Source organism: Lissotriton helveticus, chromosome 4_1, assembly GCF_964261635.1.
Source record: "Lissotriton helveticus chromosome 4_1, aLisHel1.1, whole genome shotgun sequence".
Taxonomy (NCBI): Eukaryota; Metazoa; Chordata; class Amphibia; order Caudata; family Salamandridae; genus Lissotriton; species Lissotriton helveticus.
In genome coordinates this window covers 2,103,808,353-2,103,833,872 of record NC_136063.1, presented here as the reverse complement: position 1 = coordinate 2,103,833,872, position 25,520 = coordinate 2,103,808,353, and the positions used below count along the sequence as shown (strand labels likewise).

The window sequence follows — 25,520 nt, the reverse complement described above, 5'->3', positions numbered from 1 at the left end:
TTGCAGAGTTTTCTATATGGAAAGCAGTTCGGGAATGATATGAGCTCTCAGCCATTATCATTATGCGATCCCAAGCACTTACCCTAGCCGTTATCCTAATGCTATCCCTTGTACTTACCCTAGTCTATCCCTAGAACTAGCCCTTGCAGTATCCTGAGGCTATCACTAGCCCTAATTCTAATCCTAGCCATTTTCTTAATGCTATCCATAGCCCTAATACTTACCTTTGTCATTACACTAAAGATATCCCTAATGCTAGCGCTAACCCTTGTCAGTATCCTAGCGTTATCCCTAGCCTTACCACTAATCTTAGCTATTATCCTGATGCTATTACTAGCACAATGACTAACCCTACCCAGTATCCTATAGTTATCATTGGCTTTAGCCAGTATCTCAGTGCTATTCCTATCTCTAGCTCTAACTAATGTTATCCCTAGCACAAGCACTAACCCTACCATTTTCCTAACACTATCCCTAGCCCTACATTTCACCTTAACCAGTATGCTGCGGCTATCAATAGACCTAGCACTAGCACCACCCATTGCCCTAATGCTATCCATAGCACTAATCTTAGTCATTCTCATCGTGGGACTTCACCTGGTGGCCAACAGAGCTAGGACCAACACCCACCACCCGCGCCAAGAACCTTGGGATAGTCATGGGCAGCAAACTCGTCATGACCGCACAAGTCAACGATTTCAGTTTTCTCCAACACTGCACTCACCTCATACCACACCTGAAGGAGCTTAACTGGCTCCCCATACACAAATGAATACATTTCAAACTCTCACCCAAACTTTCATGGTACTGCATAACACTGACCCAGCATACCTTAACAATCACATCTGCTTCTACCAACGCTCCAGACACCTCCACTTGTCCGGACTACAAGTTGCCCACATCTCACGCATATGGAAAACCAGATCTGGTGGTTGAACCTGCTCCTACATCGCTCCTTAAGCATGGAAATACCCTCCGCTACACATAAGAGCCTCCTTCTCACTTCTTGAATTCGACTGAAAATTGAAGACCTGGCTTTTCGAGTGGTCCCACTAGGCCCTAGATTTGGCTAGACTTACACATGCTCAGTGCCAGAATACCCTCCAGGGTGGAAGTGCGCTCTTCAAATCGACATAAAAATAACATGTTCTAAATGCTATCACGAGCCCTAACATTAACACTAGTCATTGAACTAATCCTATACCTAGCTCTAGCAGTAACTCTAGTCATTATCCCAATGCTATCACTAGCACTAGTACTAACCCTTGCCAGTATCCTAAACTCATCCCTAATATTCTTCTCAGCTACTATTCTGGAGCTATCCCTAGCCCTAGCCCAAGTTCTAACCATAACCATTATCCTAATGCTATCCCTAACCGTAACCATAGCTATTACACTAATGCTATCATTAGCCTGAAAACTCACTCTAACCATTATCCTAATGCTATTCCAAGGACTAGCACAACCCATAGCCACTATCCCAATGCTAGTCCTTGCATATAAACTAACCATAGCCAGTATTGAAACTCTTGCCCCTTTTTCAAATTACACAATAACAAAAAAGTATAGACTTTTGTGTTGCATAATTTTATGTTATTGCGACAAAAAAGAAAGTTTAATATGAACATTCATTTTCCATGAAAGATTTGCTTTAGGGGAGTTTTAGAAACTGCATAATCACAGTTTGCATGTCTTGCTAGCAGACATGAGCTTGTACCTTATTGCACTTTTTAGCATCTGCATTTTCTCATAGTCTAACCTACAGTAGCAGAACTTAAAGTTGAAACAGAAGGAGGTCTGGAGTACAAGAGAAATTCAGGAGGGAAGATCTAGGTATTTTTGGGTAACAAAGACTGGATACACTTTTTTCAGGAATCAGCCACTCAGTATATATTAAACTGGGGTGAAAGTATGACATTGTTCTGCATTCTGTCCATCAATTGTTCTTTTTGCATGTGTCACCCCGAGTGGGACGTGTATGCCCAGACGTGGGTCCTGTGCTCTCCATGCCACCGGACTCATGCTATCCTGGCTGAAGAAGGGTGAAACACCGTAACTGATCCTAGGATGCTTGTTTCCAGTCCAGGGAGTACCTGGCCTGGCAGTTCGGGCTGGACTGTTCCTATTGGGCAGAGGGTCAAGACTGATTTGCATATGGCTGGGTTCAAACTTAAATGGCATGTGGAGCAAATAAACGATGGATTTGAGCCTAGTTCTCTGTACTGGGGTGAATGTATGACATTGTTCAGCATCCTGTCCATCAATTGTTCTTTTTGCATTTGTCACCCCGAGTGGGACAGGTATGCCAAGACGTGGGTCCAGTGCTCTCCATGCCACTGGAGTCAAGCTATCCTCTCTGTAGAGGGGTGAAACTCCGACACCGATCCCAGGATGCTTGTTTCCAGTCCAGGGACGACCTGGCCTTGCAGTTTGGGCTGGACTGTTCCCATTGGGCACAGGGTCAAGACCGATTTGCATATGGCTGAGTTCAAACTGGAATGGCATGGGGAGCAAAACAACAATGGCTTTAGGCCCAGATCTCTGTACTGGGGTGAATGTATGACATTGTTTTGCATTCTGTCCATCAAGTGTGCTTTTTGCATATATTAGACAGGGCCATCATACTGTTAAAAGAAATCCTCTCTACAATACTAAACTTCCAAATTAGTATTAAAAAACAGTACCTCTGTTCTTTGTAATTGAATTTATAATCTGTTATCGCTGTTCACTGATTGATTGACTTAATAAATGCTCAGTATTTTGCTCATAAGCCTTAAAAAAACAGATGTTATAATGAGCATATAATTAAAGTTTTGGTAGTGAAAGGAAAATGGAGATACCTTGATCATCTGAATAAATTAAAACAAAGAATTGATGATATCAGGCACCTCTGATGGATACCCCTAGAGGCTTTAATCTTTCCTGCGCAAGTGGAGTTGACCATAATGGTGGGAAGAGTCGCCCTATAAATGTGCAAATGACCCAATGAGCTGAAGGGAAATCGAGAAATGTCCAGACTGGTAAGCTTATAAGATCCAAAGCCTTCTCTGCATCTAGTAGGATAGCTTCAGTAGGAATCTGTTTCTTTGAAAATAGGTCAGTTGCTTCAATGTAACAATTTGTGTTCGTTTAGGACTGGCGCACTGTGATGATCAGCCTATTTTCCCAATATGAACCAAAATATTAGCTTGACTAGCAAGACTTACTGCAATGAGTTAGGCTAATAACTTGTAGTCCTAGTTAAGCAATGTAATCAGATTAGGATCTTACACCTTCTTACCCTGTTCCAGGAAACTAACAAGGATCCCTGAAAGCTAAGAAGATATTTTGCCACTAGAAGAGATATAATTCAATAACTTTCTAAGTAGAGTTTTCAGTTCAGCTACAAATGTCTAGAAAGTGTGCTGGAAATCGTGCCCTCTCCACATACCAAGCTGTTGTGCAGGCCCAGCATCAACGTTTTACATGTTGTCTTGTAAGATATGATTGAGAGCTAGTAGGAGGGCATCATGACTGACCTCAGAACTGGGTAGACATTACATTTGTAAATTTGGAGTATCCATAGACTGATACTTCCCTCCCTGTCTAACCCTCTGTGCAACTTGTTTTTGATCTTGGATGTCTTGTCAACGAATATCTTCTTGAGTTAACGTTTCTTCAATTACTAAGAAATGTTTATGCAGTGCTATTCTCTTGGTGACTGCTGTGGGCTGCCTCTTCTCCCTTTCAGCTTCCCAGATCTTCAGAGTAGATCAAGGACTAAGGTGAAGATTGATTGTTTGAGCCAATATTTTGGCCCTTATGAAATTGTTTATAGTCTTTCAAAGTTTTGTTTGATCCCCCAAAAATTCTAGATTATCACATATCGCATGTCGAATCCTCTTCTTTTCTTGCAACACTTGAACTGAGTGCTTGATTTTACCTTCCACCCTCACTTTCTGGAATGTTTTCTCCCATATGATATCTGTCTAAGGGCTAGATGTAGGTAATTTACAATTACCGATTCGAAAATACCGAATTTTACTGATTCGGTATTTTCGAATCGGTAATTGCAATGTAGATAAAAAATTGGTAAAAAATATCGAATCGGTAATATTCAGTATTTACCGATTCGGTATTTACCGATTCGGTATTTGCCATTGATTCCTATGGGTCTGGAAGCCCATAGGAATGAATGTCAATTACCGAATCGGTAATTACCGATTCGGTAAATACCGAAAAATTCAAGGGTGGCAGGGTGTCACTTTGACACCCTGTTGCACCCCTGATTAGGGCTTGTGTGCCATGTGGCACACATACATGCCCTAAGGAGGAAGAAGTATCTGCCATCAGACAAAAATGAGTTGAAAATAATACAACTGAAATATAAGGAACTCATTACTAAGGCTAAAGCAGACTTCTATGCCAACTCTATTATCCAGGCGTCAAATGGGACGAAAGCCCTATTTAAGATAGTGAATGAGCTTTTCTCACCAACCTGCCTTAGTAATAATGTGGTGGCCACACAAAGATTGTGCGACAAGATCGCCTTCTATTTTGACGTAAAAATAGTCAAGATTGTCGGCACTCTTCGTCCCACGGGCAATAATGATGTAGACAATAGCCCCCATGAGATGGAGGCCAAGAACCAGGGGCAAATATTGACCCTGGATAATTTTAACATTTTTACTGACATTTCCTTTACCAATCTGGCCTACAGCGTGTCTTCAGGATCCCCCATGGACCTCTTGCCCCACAAAATCTGGAAAACTTTCGGACAAGGATCTTTCCCCTGGCTGTGGCAAATCTGCAACCAATCCCTGGAGACTGGAATAGTCCCGGAGAAGTGGAAACAGGCGGTGGTAGCTCCCCTGATTAAGAAACCATCCCTAGATCCAACGAACACGGCTAGTTTTAGACCCATCTCTTTTCTGCCCTATCCAATTAAAATCAGGGGAGAAAGCAGTAAGTAAGGCACTCTCCGATTTTCTGGAGGGTGGTCAAATCCTGGACAGGGACCAATTTGGGTTTCGCCCAGGGCATGGGACCGAAACGGCCTTAACCACTATGCTGGACACCCTACGCATGCGGGCCCGACAACGGGAATGTATCTGTTCTAGTGCTTCTCGATATGTCGGCAGCATTCGACACGGTAAGCCACCCTATCCTAGTAAAGAGATTGGAAAGGATAGCGGTGAAAGGGCAGGCCTTGCAGTGGTTGCGGTCCTATCTAACTGGGAGACATCAGAGGGTGTCCATGGTACCGTTCACTTCCAATAAAACCCCGGTAGTGTATGGGGTACCACAAGGCTCAGAAATCAGTCCCATACTATTCAATGTATACCTTCAGCCGCTGTTTCCTATCATCAAATCCTTTGGAGTTGATTTAATAAACTACGCTGACGATACTCAGTTGGCTTTCTCTTTGGAGGGCAAACACGCAGTATCTATGGACACTTTCCAACAATGTATGCGTAGTACGGCTAGTTGGCTCCGAGAAAACTCTTTACAGTTTAACAGTAGTAAAACTGAGGTAGTATACTGCTCCTCTGCTATGTCGTCCAACAGTATCCCTTTCGAGTTGAGACTAACTCCGGAGGAGGAACCATTGATACCAGTTAGTACAGTACGCAACCTGGGGGTACTAATTGATGGCGACCTCCAAATGGAATCACAGGCCAACCAAACTGCCAGGGTGTGTTTTTCGGTGCTAGGTGGGCTGCGTCAGCTGCTTCCACTACTACCAGAGGAACTGCGTCCAGTGGTGGTCCAGTGGTGGTGAGAAGCAAGGTGCTTAGCAGACTGGACTACTGCAACTCCCTATATTTGGGAGCCCCACAATATATCTTTCAGGGGTTGCAGAGAGTCCAGTCTGCAGCAGCAAAAATAGCACTGAATAGGCAGCGCAGCGCCTCATCTACCCAAGCCTTAAGAGAACTACACCGACTCCCTATCAAGGAAAGGGTCCAGTTTAAGGCGCTATGCCTGGTTCACAGAGCGGTACATGACACGGGCCCCATCCCCTTGCAAGAAAAATTCTCTTGGTACCAGCACAAAAAGACAACTCCGCTCTTCAACCACCAGTCTGCTGGTTACTCCCAGGTTTAAACGATCCAGGATGGGAGGAAGGTCATTTAGGGCAGTGGCAGAGCAATGGCCAAACAGGGCTAGAATGAGGGGGCAGGGGTATGGACATGGACAATTGAGGGCAAGGAGGGGAGGGGCAGAGGCAGCAAGCTTTTGAATGGGCAGCACAATGGACAATGCCAGGCCGGACCCTGTATCCATCCCCCCTGCCGTGCATTATGATGGACATCTTACTTAACATTACAAAAAAATCTAGAAATTCAATGTGTTATGTGCCCGAGTTAGGCCCATGTAATAGCTTTGCACATTTCCTGACATTGTGCCTTTCCTGCACAATAACATTGTGCTGTGGCTTTTCAGAACACATGACTGACATGTCCGTGACAGGTGTCTAATTTGTGACCAAGATGGGGGTTGTACATTCTCCTCCTCCAGGTAATGGGCTTGATCATCCCGTGGAGGGATTCTTGGCTTTTCACCTACACACACTCTAGACATACACAGTGTAGGGATTGCATTTAGTGTGACCGCCTCTCTCCACTGGAACAAGCTTCCTCAGAATATCAGACAAAAGGACTCTTTACCTGAGTTTAGGAAGAACAATAAAACATGGCTATTACCTAGGGTCTGATTCTTCTTCTCTGTGAAAGCCGTAAATTAGATGTCGATTGGTTGACCTCTTGATCGAAGCGCCAGGATACCCGCAGGGTGACAGTTTGCGCTATACAAGTATATATTCCATTCCATTCCATTCCATGTGTGCCACATGGCACAGGTGTACATGCACATATTTGCATATACACATATATATGAATATATGTGTGTATATATATATATATATATATATATATATATATATATATATACATATATATATATATATATATATATATATATATATATCCTCACTCTTCGTTCGACGCTGCTACCGCTGCATCACAGTCACTTCTGCTCAGACTGCTTTTCAAAAACGAACACGTCAGAACCAAAAATCTGGTGCAATCAGTGTTTTATTCCAGTTTGTCGAATAACACCCAGCAAGCCCGCATGACGCGTTTCGCCTCTAGCCAGAGGCTTGATCACATGATATATATATATAATGAATGATAAATTGTTGTTCCAGCCTACAATAAATTCAACTTTGAGTGCTTTCTGCAAGGACGGTGATTAATTTTTCATTTTTATTTTTATTTCTGTTCCTTCAGACGATTGCAAGGCTCGCTAAAAGACGAAAAGAAGAAAAAGTTTGTAACGGGAGAATGGTTTCATGATGTGAAAGCTAAACGCTTTGAAGAGGATTTACATGGGTCTGATCTTCTGCGGGCTTCAATCAGGAAGAAAAAGAGCAAAGCACAAAGTAAGTGATGAAATGGAACCACAGAAGTAACTCTGCATGGGAAGGCACTAATCATACGAACTATATTTTTGAGAGGCATTTGTCGTTAAGTGGTAACAATGAGTGGATCCAGATCATCCATCACTATTACATTGTAGCCTACTGCTAGGTGCATTTAGCATCAACATTGGGTGCCTGTATTAATCCTGTTGTGTGGACTGCAGATCTATGAGCCTGGTAGGATCCTCAGCAAAAATCCCTATCTTGTGGCAAGTAACACAGTCTGAAATCTCCTTCTTATGCAGTATTTATAGAGGGAAACATGTGTAGACAATTTTCAATGTCAATAGAAAACTGAATTAGTTAATCAATAACAACATAATATTTGTTTAGCCAGCATGCCCAACATATGGCTCCTAAATCCACTATATTCAGATGTAAATGTAAATGTTCACTTATGTTTATTGCAACACAGCTTTGTAAATATAAAACTGCGGTACTATTGGTAATAGCATAATTTCTTTCTGGGGCCAATAGATAACAAGATGTGTATCAGAGCATATATTTTGACTGTACAGAAACAAGTAGTAGGCCCTGCTGACATAACACATGGAAGCATGTGAAAATCTCTAACACTGTGCCGACCTGCCAATATATTGCGACTTGCAAATCATCACAAATAAATCAAGAAACGCATACATAAATTCTTATGATTTACACTAGGAAAGGTACAACTACACACTCTGTCAATACTGAATAAAGAGTGTTGAAACAATATATTCATTTTATAGATGTACTTTCCCCAAGGGTGCTTACCCTGCCACTGACTCGACTATGTGAACTTCCAGTAGATATTGATACTTGGGTAAAGGTACTACTTGGTAAGGTTTATGATGTCACTGTGAAAAAAGATATATATTTGTGAGATTTCAAAAAGCCATCAATCGGGAGTCATTAGATATTTGAGTTTTCAAACCAGAGCAAACATGGAGAATTTCAACATCTTTTTGACAAGATCATGATCCAGTGTTGATAGCTTATGGCATTGCTTAAATTTTTTTGACAGAAGATGGTCTTCTTCACTAAACTTCTATATAGTTTTGGAACAGCCCTAAAGAATTCCTAAGATCCTCGGACACTATCTGACTCAGTAGTCACACACCACAAACTACAAGGCCCAGTCAAAATCGGGAGTGGGAGCATTTAGGATATGGTTGTTGCGGAACATCCAGAAAAAAACAACAAATGTATCGTCTGCACATATTTAGGCCACCTCTACTTCTTTTTGAGGTGGGGGCGGCTTGCTTTTGATGGTGGGACCTCAGCTGGCTTTAGTGTTGAAAACCTTTAGTCAGTGGTCTATCCATCAGAACAAACTCCCCGCTACTTAGTGTGAGGATTCTGACTCAAGAAAATTGTAGAAATGTCCCTAATGCACTAAGAGAGAACTCCTATCATATCAGTGATATTTTGATATTTATTTTTTTGTTTTTACAGAACACCCCCATTTTGGGGGTTGTTTCTGTAAACAGATTCCATGCTGAGTGGACCGTTATGACTGTACATACCTTGTAAAACAATAGGAGCCTGATTTAGGTCATGGCAGGCAGGTTACTTCGTCATAACCGGGATATCCCGTCCGCCGAAATATAAATCCCGTTATATCCTGTGAGATTTTTATTTTGGCGAACAGGATAACAGTCACCATTGTGACGGAGTAACCCGTCCGCCAAGATCTAAATAAGGCCCTAGGTCTTTATTTACATTAGTAAATACAGGACAACATAACATTATGAACAAAAAACAAGCCAGATGGTTCTAGCATCTTGTAGGGCAGAACAATGCCCCAAAACAGTTGTATGGCCTTTTGTACAATGTTCTCCTATGCAGGTAGTTTTATGAGTTTTCGGCTACCCTTGATAGCATTCATGTCTCAGTCCTCTTATAATGACAGTTTACAGTGTTGGGAAATGGAACTATATGTACCATGTAAAATGTAGTAGTGTATCAGATGCTCTGTGAAACAAGAGGCTGTTGTCCTATTTGCTCAATAGCAGTGGGTTTCAGTACAGGCAACTGAGAATCTCCCATAAATATCACAAACCACAAAAAAGTATAAACACTCACCACCCAAAAAGTGTACTAGGTGATCTGCCCATAGAAAATGATCGTTTTTTGGGTTCCAAAGAACGTTTTTATAAAGTAACTGTTCCAGTGTCACTGGACCTGATGGTCAATAACAGGGGGGACAACAGATACAGTTAAAGAGTAGAACAGTTACTGCTATTCTGAACTTCATGGTGAACATCACAATTGGGGGGCTATTGGTGCTGAAAATGGATGAACATCCACAGCTCGCTCCCTATCACCCAGAAAACCACTCACACCCCATACTATATGTGCACCTATTCACATACCCACACAAACACTCACATAGCCATTCACACAACCATACAACCACTGGCACTCCCACTCACAGAACTATACAACCAATCACATGACCACTCACAGATCCATACAACCACGCACACCAGCTCATTCACTCATATAGTCACTGACACACCCATTCACTCACCTCTACAGCTAGTAACACACCCACTCACTCACCCATACAGTTACTCACACATCCACTCAGTCTCCAATACAGTAACTGATGTATCAGACACTCTCCGAAACAGTCAGCGATACAGTTTCTCACTCACACATACAGCCACTCATACACCCACTAACTCACCCATACTGACACAGCCACTCACCCAGGCAGCCACTCACACACCCTCTCACTCAGCCATATTGTCACTGATGCAGCTACTCACTCACACATACAGCTAATCACACACCCACTAACCCATGCAGCCATCCACACACCTGCTCACTCATCCATACAGCCACTCACACACCCACTCACTTATCAATACCGCTGCTCACACACCCACTCACATATCCATACAGATACTCATATACCCACTTATTCATACATACAATCACTGACACAGCCATTCACTTATGCATAGAGCCACTCATGTACCCACTCACTCACCCATACAGTCACTGGCTCATCCACTCACTCACCAATACAGTCACTAACACTCCCAGTCACACCCATATAAGCACTCACACCCACGCACCCACCTGTACACTCACTCACACACCAACTCACACTAAGTCAATGCATCCACTTACACACGCAGTCACCCACCAATAGAGCTACTTACACATCCAGTCACTCTCCCATACAGATACTGACACAACCACTCACTCATCTATACAGCCAGTGAGACACCCACTTACACATCCATACAACCATTGCACTCACTGGATGATGTCATCAGTGATGTCGTTTGAGATGTCATCAATGATGTCACTGACCATGTCCTGAGTGATGTAAGATGTGAGGTCATAAGCAGTGAATTGTGGGGGCACAAGTGTTATAGTTAGCCCAGGTGACTATAACTGATGAATTTCAAAGGTTTTGTACGAGTGAAATCTGAGCCTAACTATAACGTCCCTGTGATCTTTGTTTTTTTCAGTGAATATATATATATATATATATATATATATATATATATATATATATATATATATATATATATATATATATATATATATATATATATATATATATATATATATATATATATTTACCTATGTCTGCCACAATAAACAAATACGTCTTGTGCACCCAAGCGTGTTGGAGCCTTTGTTGTGAATATATTATATATATATATATATATATATATATATATATATATATATATATATATATATATATATATATATATATATGTGTGTGTGGGTGGGTGTGTGTGTGTGTGTGTGTGTGTGTGTGTGTGTGTTTGTGTGTATGTGTGTATGTGTTGCAGAACATTAATTTTCGGCTTAAAAAAATAAACTTCACCTTCAAAAAACAAGTTTACCATTGTGCCTGACTTTTGCCTGACTTGTGTTTACCTTCGCCTTCGGTAAACAGAGCTTTCCTGTAAGTGGCAGTTGGATAGTTGTCAATATTTAACAAAACTGGAGGTAGAAGGAACATGAAGCCTAGCCAGCTAGAAGTTGTTCTTAAAACAGTGTTTGTGTCCGTGTAGTTTGGGTTGGTGTCCAGAGCAAAGGGGCTAATCATTAAATAGGTAGCAGACTAATCCCAGAAGTTGGTAACATAATTCCATTCCATCATTCTTCATGTATCATCCATAATGTGGACGCACACTGACCTTGGCATGCCAGCCAATACTATAAGAATGCCTTTTTAATAAACATGATTTGTCAGAGTCTTCCATTTTAAGATAGATACAATTACAGCCACTGCACTACAGCAAGATAAGCACAACCCCCACGAAAATTCTAGGGCTGCGACTGGGTGCATATTGTGGTTCAGTCTGCCATGAATTTATCACAACCTAGATATTTTTGTGGTCAGGGTTGTGATAGCTTAGTGGTCAAGCTGACCTGTTGCATGAGGTGGGCTTTGCACTCACCCCTTACAGCCTTTTGCTTTCTTCCACCAGTCTCTGTCAGCCATTGGCTTCAAACTTTGTCAGTGACATGCTGGCTCAGCGACATGAAGTATTCATCTCTCACCTAATATTGTTGCCTGTTTGGGTGTATCCTTCTCCTCCATTTGAGTGCCTGAGTTGAAGTACATGAACCAATATTTTAAGAATAGAATCCACTCTCTCCAATCTTGCTATCTCTCTCCCCTGTGTCATGTTCTAATGTACTACTAATATCTGTGTTCTCATATTACACAGACCTATTGGCTAGGTCAATCTTTGTTTCAAGTACTCAACAAAGCACAAAGTACTCTGGATTTATTTTACAAGGCATATCCCGAGTCCTTTCATTATCTGTGTGTTACTTCAAAGTATCTTTAGTGCCACAGATGAGAATTTGTATGTAATGTGGCTCTGTGCAATGCCAGTGCCCTAGCAGTTATTGCCATTTGTGCCCTGATACAAGTAGGGTTTCACTGTATTGTGCATTTGTGAACTTCTCCCCTCCTTTGATAAAGAGGATTAGATGCAGTAATGGTCCAAAAATGCTATAGAACTCTCCTAGGGTTGCCAATGGTAAGGTACAAACTCTTTAGAGAAACCTGGGCAGATGTAAAGATTCCAGGTAGTGGCAAACTGTCTGACCTCATATGTAGCAAGTTCGAGGTTCAACAGGGATGTATGCTTCCCCCGAACTGGTTGACATCCAGGTCAGAACTTCGTGGAATTTGTGGCGGTGTTAGCATATTCCCTCCAGTGACCGCTGGCATGTAAGGAGAGTGGTGTGGCAGGAAAAATAAATAAATAAACGTTCTAAATAAAATTTTAAAAAATTACACCTACCTTCAATCCTGGTGCGCCATCTCCCCGACCGGGTCCAGGCAGGCAGGCAGACTTCAACGCTGGACCAGGAAACAGCAGTAACCAGTCCAGGCCCTGCTTCATGCAGCATGATAGATGTGCCAGGACTAGGATAGGAGGGAGCTGCCTCTCTTGCTGCTCCCAAGGGCACTGGAGCCCTTTGCTGTCTCTAACACATTCCATTTGGAATGCATGCTCTCATTGAAATGTATAGGCATGCAACCGAACAGGGTTCGGCCGCATCCTACTTGCAGGTCTGTAACCGACGACAGGAGGTCGTTCGGTTACAGTTCCTGACCGATGTTGGACAGACTCCGGTCCGTCCGACATCGGAATCAGGCCCTTGGTTTATTAATTCATAAAAGGCCAATAACCAGAAAGTGTTTAACCCGTTGAGTGGAGCTGCACTCATGACGAGCTGAGCTCATCACAGCCGTTGGAACGTTCGCACGCGGGGATAATTTCCCAGCTGTGTTGAACGTTCCAAAATGGGTGTGGCTGTGATGAGCAGCTGCACTGTGTCTCATGACGAGCTGAGCTCGTCACAAGCACAGCGGCGCCGCGCGTGGTCCCCTTCCCCCCGCACAGCGGGGGGAAAACACCCCGCAGTGAAGGGGTTAAGAATAAATTTAGGAACCTCAAATCCGTTCATGCAATTTAACCTAACATGGTCTCTGGATCCTCACCCTGCTGTGTTCACTGATAATTTTGTCATTTGCATACATCTAAAAGGCCAATTGGTGTTGTTCCAGTGGGTACACATAAATGTTCAATAGTACGGGTGAAAAAGGAGGTCCCACGGGAATGCCATGAAGAACTAGAAATTATTGATCCAAAACTGTTGGGTTGGCATGAGCTAGGGATGGACTAATGCATCCACTCCAAGGCACTCCTTGAAACTTGCATCTACTTTGTTTGAAATTTGACTTAATTAAGAGGTTTGGAGCAGGTTGTTAAACACGGACCGAAATTTGTCTTGTGACATCTCTCTGCAAGATTTTGCCTAAAAAGGTAGACTTGAAATATGCCTGTTGTACCATGATAATATTTCAGAGACCGTCTTTGGTTTCTTGACTGCTGGGGTTAGAAAATTCTCCTTCATGTGATTGCGGACGCAGATTAAGGAGTAATTATTCCAGCGGCCAATAATTAAAAACAATTTCTGGCATTATACCCACCATTACTCTTCAAACAGGTTAGAAGCTTAACCTTACCAGCTGGCTTCGTCAATGTCTTTCATAATCATATGTTTGAAGGTAGTACATTATAGTAGTGTGGCAAGCTGATTATGGGAGAAAGAGGGAACAGCAGAACATACATATTATATTTGAGGATGGTTGGTAAGTCCTCACAATGTTATTGAGAAACATGTGGGTTATTTTCTAGGGGTTCAATATTTGTAAGTTCCATCAAAATATTGACTATTTCTCTTTATTGGTTGGCATCATACCCTCTTTTTGCCACAGGGACTAATCTGTAGAAGCCTAATCTGTGCAATTCACATCAGGTTATTTTATGCCTCATTGTAGGTATGTAACTGTTGACACATTAGTTGTGAGCCTGCCCAGGTTACTAAGCTTTCAATAGTATAGCTCACTTGTGCTTTATTTCAATGCATTAATTGAGATAAAGGAGTATATCTAATGTCTCATCAATGCTGAAGTAGGGAACTACCTTCTGTTTTCAATGAGATACTGTTAATTTTCCTCATTTTCTTAAATGGAGAATTTTATTTTTATGAGGATATCTGAAATGACATCTTGGTCACGCAGACCAGAAAGTTACGTGACAAGATGTGACATGTATTATTAGCTGTGCTGCTTTGATAGAGTTTGTAAAGACTATAACTATATTTAATGCGTGAACTGCACCCTATGTGGGTCCTTCCATTGCTGGTCACAGCCTAGGGCCTTATTGTTCTTGATCTCCAGCAAGGATTGTCTCTGGGTTATCCATCCATTTGATGAAAAATGATATTACCAGAATTTCCTGACTTAGACATTGCTGCTATATTTATATTATGCCCAGAAAACAGTTTTTGAAACCCGGAGGAAGCTACATCCCTTCTGCTTTGTAGTATTTTGTACAATTTTCCTCCTAAATATCGACTCAAAAATATTGTTTGCCCATAATATTGCTGTCAGAATATCGAGAATATAAAACTATTGTACACAAAAATATCAAAGGAGATGTTTTGCTTTTTAACAATATCATTGAAAGATAAAATCTGGTTTACTGTAATATTTTTTATTATGTTTAATTTTACTGTGTTATGTATGTATTTCATATTCGTATTATATTTCACTTTAAAAAAATATATATTATGGTAACATGTTTTTTGTATTTGGGTTGTTGGGTTTATGGGAACATTGGGTGAGTAGTTTTTAAAATATATATTAATTAGTATTGATTTAAAAAAACACTAATTATATTTTTATGTTCTAATATTAATATTTTAGAAATAATAATTTTTTTAACTTTTTCAATATATTCATTTTATAAAAATAATTAACCTTTACTTTCATTTATTAAAATGTTCATTACAATTCAATATTTATGCTTACCATTATAATGTCAATATTTCGGACCACAATATTTTTCAGATTTACAATACATTTAATGGGACAATTGACCATAAAATATTCTAACAAAAAAAAAACTTATTCCAAACCATTTTTAAAACACTGGCAACAAAAAACATGAATTGTGCATTCCTAGTGCAACATCCATAAAACGCATTTCAGACAGTAATTCCACTGCATCCAACTTCGAATATGTTTGCTATTTTAAAAATAGAGGTCTTAAAAACGTAATGCAGGCAGACTTATGAAAAATGCTTTCCATGAGAAGATGACACAAGGAACATTTCATATTCAAGGTACATATACGGAAACCTTTTCCTGCCCGTAAATCATTATACTGTTGAGAAAGTCGTGTAAACATCTAAGTCTCACATTTAAAATGTCATTGCATAGCCTGGGATCAGGCAAATAAGCCCAAAAGGTAAAACAGCTTCCAGGGCAAGAGACTTCAGTGTGAACATTATGGAAGGTTTCTCCCTCAAGTATAGCCTAGATGAGTCTCTCAGAACTTGTTTGCTTGAAAAGGGAGTCCCATGAAGAATGCATTAATTTATGGTCTATCGTCCTAAGCTGAACATCAATGGCCTGCTTCATTCGCTAGCAAGAATTTCATCCCAGCATAATTTGGAAACCTTTAAAGCTTCATTATCTAGAGATAGCTTATTGAGAAACCCCCGAATGTGGGAACTAGCCTGCAGATCCCAAGGAACTAAAATCAGTTCTCACCATATATACTCTGTATTGGGGTTTCTGGAGGAAGCAACAGTAACCTCCCAGGAACAACCCCCTCCAATGTATCCCAGTTACGTGAGGGATCAAGTGTAAGAATCTCTTCCCCATACAACACCGGGGGTATATTTTCCCTTCATAGGCTTTCATAATAGGAGGGAGTACCAAGCCCCCTTACCTCTAGTTAAACGTAAACAGGCACCCTTCTTGTAACATGAATCTGGACTTGACACTCTCCATGTGAACATCCCACTTTAAATTCCCATGAAAGGGCAACCCCAAGTACTTATAGGTGTCCACCACTTCCACAACTATTGAATTCAAAGTCCAGTTAAAATGATTTACTTGTCCCAAAAAACATTACTTTTGTTTTCTCTAGATTCATTTTTAATGAATTCTGTTTACTGTGTGCATTGAGGAAGTCCAATTTCCTTTGCAAACCAAGTGGGGTATATTCTAACAGAATCAAATCATCCGCATACAGCAGGCATAGGATAAGCCATTCCCCAACTTTTGGAGAGATCGATTTTGATCATTTTGATAATTTTATGACTGCTGGTAAGTCTGCCAAAAAGAGACTGAAAAGCAAAAGAGCCAAAAGGCCCTTATGCAGACCATTCCGAATTGGAATCTTTTGTGATAATCTCCCAGACTGGTCAATTTCCACCTGTGCCCAATTATCAGTATGTGATGTCTGGATCATACTAAGTAGTTAAGATGGCATCTTCCAGGACCAGAGTTTTTCCCAGAGCAGACCTCTGTCTACTGTATCGAAAGCCATAAGGAAATCAATAAAGCAACAGCATAGCTTCTGATTAAGTTCCAAAGATTTCCAAATAATAGCCCAAAGAGCAATGCAATGATCTACAGTAGAATGACCCTACCAGAACTCTCTCCGCTCAGTTGGGATGATCGTATTCTCTCATGCCCGTTTGTCCAAGTGGGACAACATCCAGGAGGCTAATCAATCTACAATGTGAGGGATGCGAGTCGTTGCCTTTTTTAGTATTAGTTTCACTATAGAGCCCCCCCACGAAGGGAGATATTGCCCCATTATGACTATCCAGCAAAACAAATGTGAAAAGACTCTAGCCCACCAATTGCTGTCCTAATTAAGACAGTGGGGATATTGTCGTTCCAGGGGTTATTATTAACTTCATACGTTCAACTACCGACCTTATCTCGTTCACAGAGAACCAATTGGGTTCCATAATATCAAAAGGGCCCACCCAGGGACTAGACAACATGGATGATGGGCCATATAAACCCTTCAAGTATGTAACCTAGTTATTTTCCTCAATCGTACAGGTAAGCGCCCCTCGTAAGGATTACAGGTTTCATTTGCTTTCTACCAGAACTCTTTCCTATCTCCTGAATGTATTACCTCCAGAACTCCATTTCCCTGGCAATATCAGAGAGTGTTTTTTTTCTTTTTAAGTAGTTCCTGTTTTTGAGATTTCAAACTTATCAACTACCTATTTATAAACTCTCTCTAGCCTCAGCCTAGATTGTTTAGATACCTTTCTCAAAAGGCTTTTCATTTTCAGACAGGCAGAATCCAACCAAGCTTTGCCATTACCCGTACCCCACACTTTTTAAGGCTCAAATGTATACAATTCATCACATCTTTCAAGATAATCTAAAACCACTCAATTCTATCTTGTTCCCCTCAGAGAAAAACATAGATATTTTTTGAGATTTGATACTAAGCCAGATGCTGGAGGTGCGGTGAATCAAGATGAGTTGTAAGTCTCAGCGGGAAGCTTATATGCAAGGGCGAAACCATTGCAACTTCCTATGGTTCTAGGAAAAATATGGCAGTGATCACTACAGTGATAATTCATTACTTTAAAATTCTGTTAAAGTCCATTTTACCAGGCTAGGATAAACATATAATCAATACAACCCTCGAGGCAGCCATGGCAGCACGTTGTAGCAGCTGGAATGCCATTTTAAATCATCCATTTAAATATAACAACCCATTGTTTACCAGCCATTGACCCAATGTCTTGCCTCCATCTTAGTTGTGCCCAGTGGGAAAAAAGCTGGGCTGGGGGTATATTATAACATTCCAATTTCTCTTGCATATGCTCATTCAACTATTTGGGATACAGGCATGCATTAAAATCCCCGGCCATTATTACAATGGCTTCCAGGAAGTTTCCCAAAACCTTTTGAAAAGTTTAATCAACAACCTCCAGCCAATTAATCATTCTTCTTTGTGTATATATATATATATATATATATATATATATTACCTACTGGCGGTCGCCAGTAGGTAGTTATAGTTAGGATTGATTTCCATAGGGAAATCGTAACATTCTATTTGGAATGACTTTGGCGCCGGTGGAGGAATCTGCCTGAATTTTCAGCAACTTTGCCTCACGGCGCTCCGGTCCTTCCCTGAAAGTTTGGGGGGATTCGTCAAGCGGGGGCCGAGATAAAAGGGGGGTCCCAAAACGTGTTTTCCCCATGTTAATTTCCATAGGGCGGTCGGTCGCACTTTTAGCTCGAACGGCTGAATGGATTTTCACCAAACTTGGCAAAATTGTAGGGACTGGTAGCCCGATGTGCCTTTGCTATGTCTCAAGATATGTGCTATAGAGGATTTTGAGTAATTTAGGTTCAAAAAAATTTATATATCTATAGCCGCGCCCCGGTACGCGCACCGGGGAGTGCTCCGGGTGCGCCACGCGACTTGCGCACGGAAAGCTGATTGGCTCTCGGGTGTCTGTAAACATTCTAAACAGTCCGGAGCGGCCGCCATCTTGTGTCTCGATAGGATCGAGACACAAGAGGTGGTAAAAACAAAGGGGGAAATAATCAAAAGGGGGCAGGGTAGACCCCCCCCACCCCCTAGGTTTGATGTGGGGGCCATAAAAGGGTCCCTCGGGTTTTCGCGGGGGGAGCGCCCGGTACGCGCACCGGGGAGCGTACCGGGGAGCGTAGCATGGGGAAAACACCGTTCATTCACTGCGTCACCTCTACGACCCTTTCTTGCGTCGATATACCCATTTTGCATACATTACACCTGACGTAGGTATAATGTGGCGCAGGGGTTTACAAAGTGACGCATCTACCTAGATGCGTCACTTTGTAAATATGACTGAATAAGGTGCATTTTTAACAGCACTGGTGCGTCACAAAAAGTGACGCACCGGTGGCGTAAAAGTGACGCATGGCCTCATAAATGAGGCCTTCAGTCTTCTACTCATGCGTCATATTAAATATATGACGTGTTATGTCGCAAGTACTTTTAGATACGTCAGTATTTCAGATGTATCTGTAAGCGCAAAAGTGATGCATTGCTGGAGTCTGTCACAAAATGATGCAACTCCAGGAATGCATCCTTTCACATGGGGCCAGGCCACATGTGAAAGGGCCTGCACCAGTATTACGCCTGCTGTGAAACAGGCGCAAGATTTGGAAGCAACAGCGTCATAAAAGTGACGTAGTGAAATCTCATAGATTTTACTGCGTCACCTCTACGACCCTTTCTTGCGTCAATATGTCCCTTTTGCATACATTACACCTGACGTAGGTAGAATGTGGCGCAGGGGTTTACAAAGTGATGCATGTACCTAGATGTGTCACTTTGTAAATATGACTGAATAAGGTGCATTTTTAACAGCACTGGTGCGTCACAAAAAGTGACGCACCGGTGGCGTAAAAGTGACGCATGGCCTCATAAATGAGGCCTTCATTCTTCTACTCATGCGTCATATTAAATATATGACGTATTATGTAGCAAGTACTTTTAGATACGTCAGTATTTCAGACGTATCTGTAAGCGCAAAAGTGATGCATTGCTGGAGAGTGTCACAAAAATATGCAATTCCAGTCATGCATCCTTTCACATGGGGCCAGGCCCCATGTGAAAGGGCCTGCACCAGTCTTACGCCTGCTGTGAAACAGGCGCAAGATTTGGACGCAACAGCGTCATAAAAGTGACGTAGTGATATCTCATAGATTTTACTGCGTCATCTCTACGACCCTTTCTTGCGTCAATACGTCCCTTTTGCATACATTACACCTGACGTAGGTATAATGTGGCGCAGGGGTTTACAAAGTGATGAATCTACCTAGATGCGTCACTTTGTAAATATGAATGAATAAGGTGCATTTTTAACAGCACTGGTGCGTCACAAAAAATGACGCACCGGTGGCGTAAAAGTGACGCATGGCCTCATAAATGAGGCCTTCATTCTTCTACTCATGCGTCATATTAAATATATGACGTATTAGGTCGCAAGTACTTTTAGATACGTCAGTATTTCAGACGTATCTGTAAGCGCAAAATTGATGCATTGCTGGAGTGTGTCACAAAAATGATGCAACTCCAGCAATGCATCCTTTCACATGGGGCCAGGCCCCATGTGAAAGGGCCTGCACCAGTCTTACGCCTGCTGTGAAACAGGCGCAAGATTTAGACGCAACAGCATCATAAAAGTGACGTAGTGATATCTCATAGATTTTACTGCGTCACCTCTACGAACCTTTCTTGCGTCAATACGTCCCTTTTGCATACATTACACCTGACGTAGGTAGAATGTGGCGCAGGGGTTTACAAAGTGATGCATCTACCTATATGCGTCACTTTGTAAATATGACTGAATAAGGTGCATTTTTAACAGCACTGGTGCGTCACAAAAAGTGACGCACCGGTGGCGTAAAAGTGACGCATGGCCTCATAAATGAGGCCTTCAGTCTTCTACTCATGCGTCATATTAAATATATGACGTATTATGTCGCAAGTACTTTTAGATACGTCAGTATTTCAGACGTATCTGTAAGCGCAAAAGTGATGCATTGCTGGAGAGTGTCACAAAAATGATGCAACTCCAGCAATGCATCCTTTCACATGGGGCCAGGCCCCATGTGAAAGGGCCTGCACCAGTCTTACGCCTGCTGTGAAACAGGCGCAAGATTTGGACGCAACAGCGTCATAAAAGTGACATAGTGATATCTCATAGATTTTACTGCGTCACCATTACGACCCTTTCTTGCGTCAATACGTCCCTTTTGCATACATTACACCTGACGTAGGTAGAATGTGGCGCAGGGGTTTACAAAGTGATGCATGTACCTAGATGCGTCACTTTGTAAATATGACTGAATAAGGTGCATTTTTAACAGCACTGGTGCGTCACAAAAAGTGACGCACTGTTGGCGTCAATGTGACGCATGGCCTCAGAAATGAGGCCTTCAGTCTTCTACTCATGCGTCATATTAAATATATGACGTATTATGTCGCAATTACTTTTAGATACGTCAGTATTTCAGACGTATCTGTAAGCGCAAAAGTGATGCATTGCTGGAGAGTGTCACAAAAATGATGCAACTCCAGCACAGCAATGCATCCTTTCACATGGGGCCAGGCCCCATGTGAAAGGGCCTGCACCAGTCTTACACCTGCTGTGAAACAGGCGCAAGATTTGGACGCAACAGCGTCATAAAAGTGACGTAGTGATATCTCATAGATTTTACTGCGTCACCTCTACGACCCTTTCTTGCGTCAATATGTCCCTTTTGCATACATTACACCTGACATAGGTAGAATGTGGCGCAGGGGTTTACAAAGTGATGCATGTACCTAGATGTGTCACTTTGTAAATATGACTGAATAAGGTGCCTTTTTAACAGCACTGGTGCGTCACAAAAAGTGACGCACCGGTGGCGTAAAAATGACGCATGGCCTCATAAATGAGGCCTTCATTCTTCTACTCATGCGTCATATTAAATATATGACGTATTATGTCGCAAGTACTTTTAGATACGTCAGTATTTCAGACGTATCTGTAAGCGCAAAAGAGATGCATTGCTGGAGTGTGTCACAAAAATGATGCAACTCCAGCAATGCATCCTTTCACATGGGGCCAGGCCCCATGTGAAAGGGCCTGCACCAGTCTTACGCCTGCTGTGAAACAGGCGCAAGATTTGGACGCAACAGCGTCATAAAATTGACGTAGTGATATCTCATAGATTTTACTGCGTCACCTCTACGACCCTTTCTTGCGTCAATACGTCCCTTTTGCATACATTACACCTGACGTAGGTATAATGTGGCGCAGGGGTTTACAAAGTGATGCATCTACCTAGATGCGTCACTTTGTAAATATGACTGAATAAGGTGCATTTTTAACAGCACTGGTGCGTCACAAAAAGTGACGCACCGGTGGCGTAAAAGTGACGCATGGCCTCATAAATGAGGCCTTCAGTCTTCTACTCATGCGTCATTAAATATATGACGTATTATGTCGCAAGTACTTTTAGATACGTCAGTATTTCAGACGTATCTGTAAGCGCAAAAGTGATGCATTGCTGGAGAGTGTCACAAAAATGATGCAACTCCAGCAATGCATCTTTTCTTACGCTTCCACACCCCCGTTCCTTTTCTACATTTTGTTTGAATAACGACATTCCCCATGTTCACTCTCCTTCTCCTTACTTTCGTTCCCAATACTCACCTTCTTTCAGTCCCCCTACTTCACTTCCTTTCTCCTCTCATACTTTTCTGTTCTTTCTTACTCATTTTCCTTTCATTTATCAATGCACTCCACTTCACTTACTCTTTTTCATTTTTTTAAGAATATAGCTCTTTGATGAGAATTGGAGGTAGTTCTGAAAAGAACTTGTTTTTTCTTCTTTTTTCTTTTTTTAGAACTACAACAAAAACAGGGAATGGAAACTGCTCAATAGGAGCAAAAAAAAAAAAATTAGGGCTGGTAACGGCAGTGATGGTTCTCCAATGCTCGAACCATGAGCAGAACACTTTGCTCCCCACAGGAAAGTAGCTGATCACAGTATCTGCATTTAAGGGCGCCTTTGTTAAATGCAGGCTGAATGTTCGGAACCTGCTCTTGTGATCTCCCCCTCACCGATGGTGTTCGTCCTCCGGTTGATGTAGAGGCCCCATCACTGGGAACCTTTTGTGCCAGAGCCCTGACACTTTCCCGGGCAAAATTCTGGGGGTGCTTCTCTCCACATGGCGAATCATTGTGGAGTTCCCAAAAGAATATTTTTTATTGGGGTTACCCCGTGACAGGACTGTGTGACAGATCCTGCACTCCACTTTTGGAGCATTTACCTTCTTCTGGTGATCAGGTATGGAAACAAATTCCAGATGAAATGTTCTTTGTATTTTGGCTGAGGAGGCTCTTCATCGATGAATTCATTGGAGTCATCTTCACTGCTGGATGGTCTGGCAGCCATGATACTTCAAGATATCCAACAAAGAACCGACAGCAAAACAGGCAGGTCTTTCAGTTACAAAAGTGAAAGAAGAAGTGAAGGAAATGGGTGGGGATTTCATTCTTTATAAAAAAAATGTTAGCAACCAATGAAAAGTGTTATTTTCAGGTCACATGACCCGACGTGCTTATGCTACGCGCCCCGGGGCGCGCCCGTAGTCGCGCTCTAGGGAGCGCCCCAGGGCGCGCGGCGTAAGCGCGTCAAGACGTTGCGCAATGATATGCGCTCGCGTGCTTCCGGGTGCGCTTACTCAGTGCGTCATATGACGTATCACGCGGTTACGCGAAACGTCACGATGTTGTTTTCGATCGCGTCAATAGCGCTAATGGGACGCTCCCCGGTACGCGCCCCGGGGCGCGCCGTAACATTGCGCTTACCCGTGCGTTCACCGATACGCGCCCCGGGAGCGCCCCAGGGTCAAAAATAAAACAAAAAAAAAAAATTGACATAGTTATACAATATAAAATTTGTTTTACAATTTCTTATTTTTTATACCTATAAAGATTTGCTATTAAAAAACCATTGAAATTAACTGAAAAAACCATAGGTTTCACACCAGTTATAGTTAGGAATTAGCATTAAAAAAAACTATTAAATTCACTGAAAAAACCATAGGTTTTACACCAGTTATAGTAAGCTGGAAGTTTTACTCGCATAAAACCATTGAAATTCCCACGTTATAGTTAGTTGGACTCACTATAACTTGCGCGTGCAATGCACTGCTGATGACGTCACATATTACATCACTCATGACATGGTCAGTGACATCACTTATGACATCACTGATGACACCATCCTTGTGACAGAGTGAGAGACCTCCTTTCACTGTAATGTAACCCTTGAAACACATATTCAAAAATAGAAACTAAAATTTTCAAAAAAATAGAGATACCATACCACTCACAACAACCAATTCAATAATTCCACCATCTATATACACATCCACTCATTCACCAACAGTTCTATATAGTCACTCATACATATACTCACTCATCATATGTAGTGATACACCTATACATCCTGTTACACAACGACAGGCATCCAAACGTTACTCACACACATACTCACACATGCAAATAAACTATTGCATTTGTATATACAGCTATACACACACTACCGCTTTACTTCTAAGGAAACTTACACATACTTACTCTCTTAAACAATCACTTATAGAAACACATACTAATTTAAACAGGAACTCTTACAATCCCTCACTCTCAAATATACTCACTTATATACATCAATATTCACATATACTAGATTAAAACATATGTAGTTACTGATAAAAACACTAGTGAGACAGTCATTCACTCACTAACACACACATATACACACTCATCCACCCATACAGTCCTGCACAAATGCTGTCTTCAAAACACATACAAAGAGAGAGTCAGTCATTCATGCATCTATGTGCTAAGTAATACCCCCACGAAACCATACAAACACTCATACTGATACTAAGAAAAACATCTAATAACCCATATACATACATATGTAGCTACTCAGCAACCCATGCAGCCACTTATACACAAAGTGAAACACTAATACATATATTTAAATATTTAAACATTACTCTCTAATATATGTATTTTAAAAAAACATCCATGTAAACACTTATTTAAACATTTATTCTTCCATCAACTTTTACATATACATATATAATACATAATTATTTTTTAAAAATAGACACATTCACTGGATGGTGTCATCAGTGATGTCATGAGTGATGTCACTGACCATGTTATGAGTGATGTAATATGTGACGTCATCAGCAGTGCATTGCACGCGCAAGTTATAGTGAGTCCAACTAACTATAACGTGGGAATTTCAATGGTTTTATGCGAGTAAAACTTCCAGCTAACTATAACTGGTGTAAAACCTATGGTTTTTTCAGTGAATTTAATAGTTTTTTTATGCTAATTCCTAACTATAACTGGTGTGAAACCTATGTTTTTTTTAGTGAATATATATATATATATATATATGTATATATATATGTATATATATACACATATTACCTACTGGCGATAGCCAGTAGGTATATATAGTTAGGATTGTTTTCCATAGGGAAATCGCAACATTCTATTGGGAATAACTTTGGCGCCGGTTGAGGAATCTTCCTGAAATTTTATTTAACTTTGCCTCGCGGCGCTCCGCTCCTTCCCTGAAAGTTTCGGGGGGATCCGTCAAGCGGGGGCC

The 25,520-nt window shown here is 41.5% G+C and overlaps 1 protein-coding gene across 1 annotated transcript in view; it reads left to right on the top strand.

The window, feature by feature from the left end:
• LOC144829539 (synaptotagmin-like protein 2) overlaps window positions 1-25,520 on the top strand; it is a 739,182-nt gene that overhangs the window by 303,795 nt on the left and 409,867 nt on the right. The window contains exon 3 of the mRNA XM_078688777.1: window positions 7,272-7,423. Within this exon, the coding sequence (XP_078544903.1) occupies window positions 7,272-7,423 (152 nt within the window). The remainder of the gene's footprint in view (window positions 1-7,271; window positions 7,424-25,520) is intronic.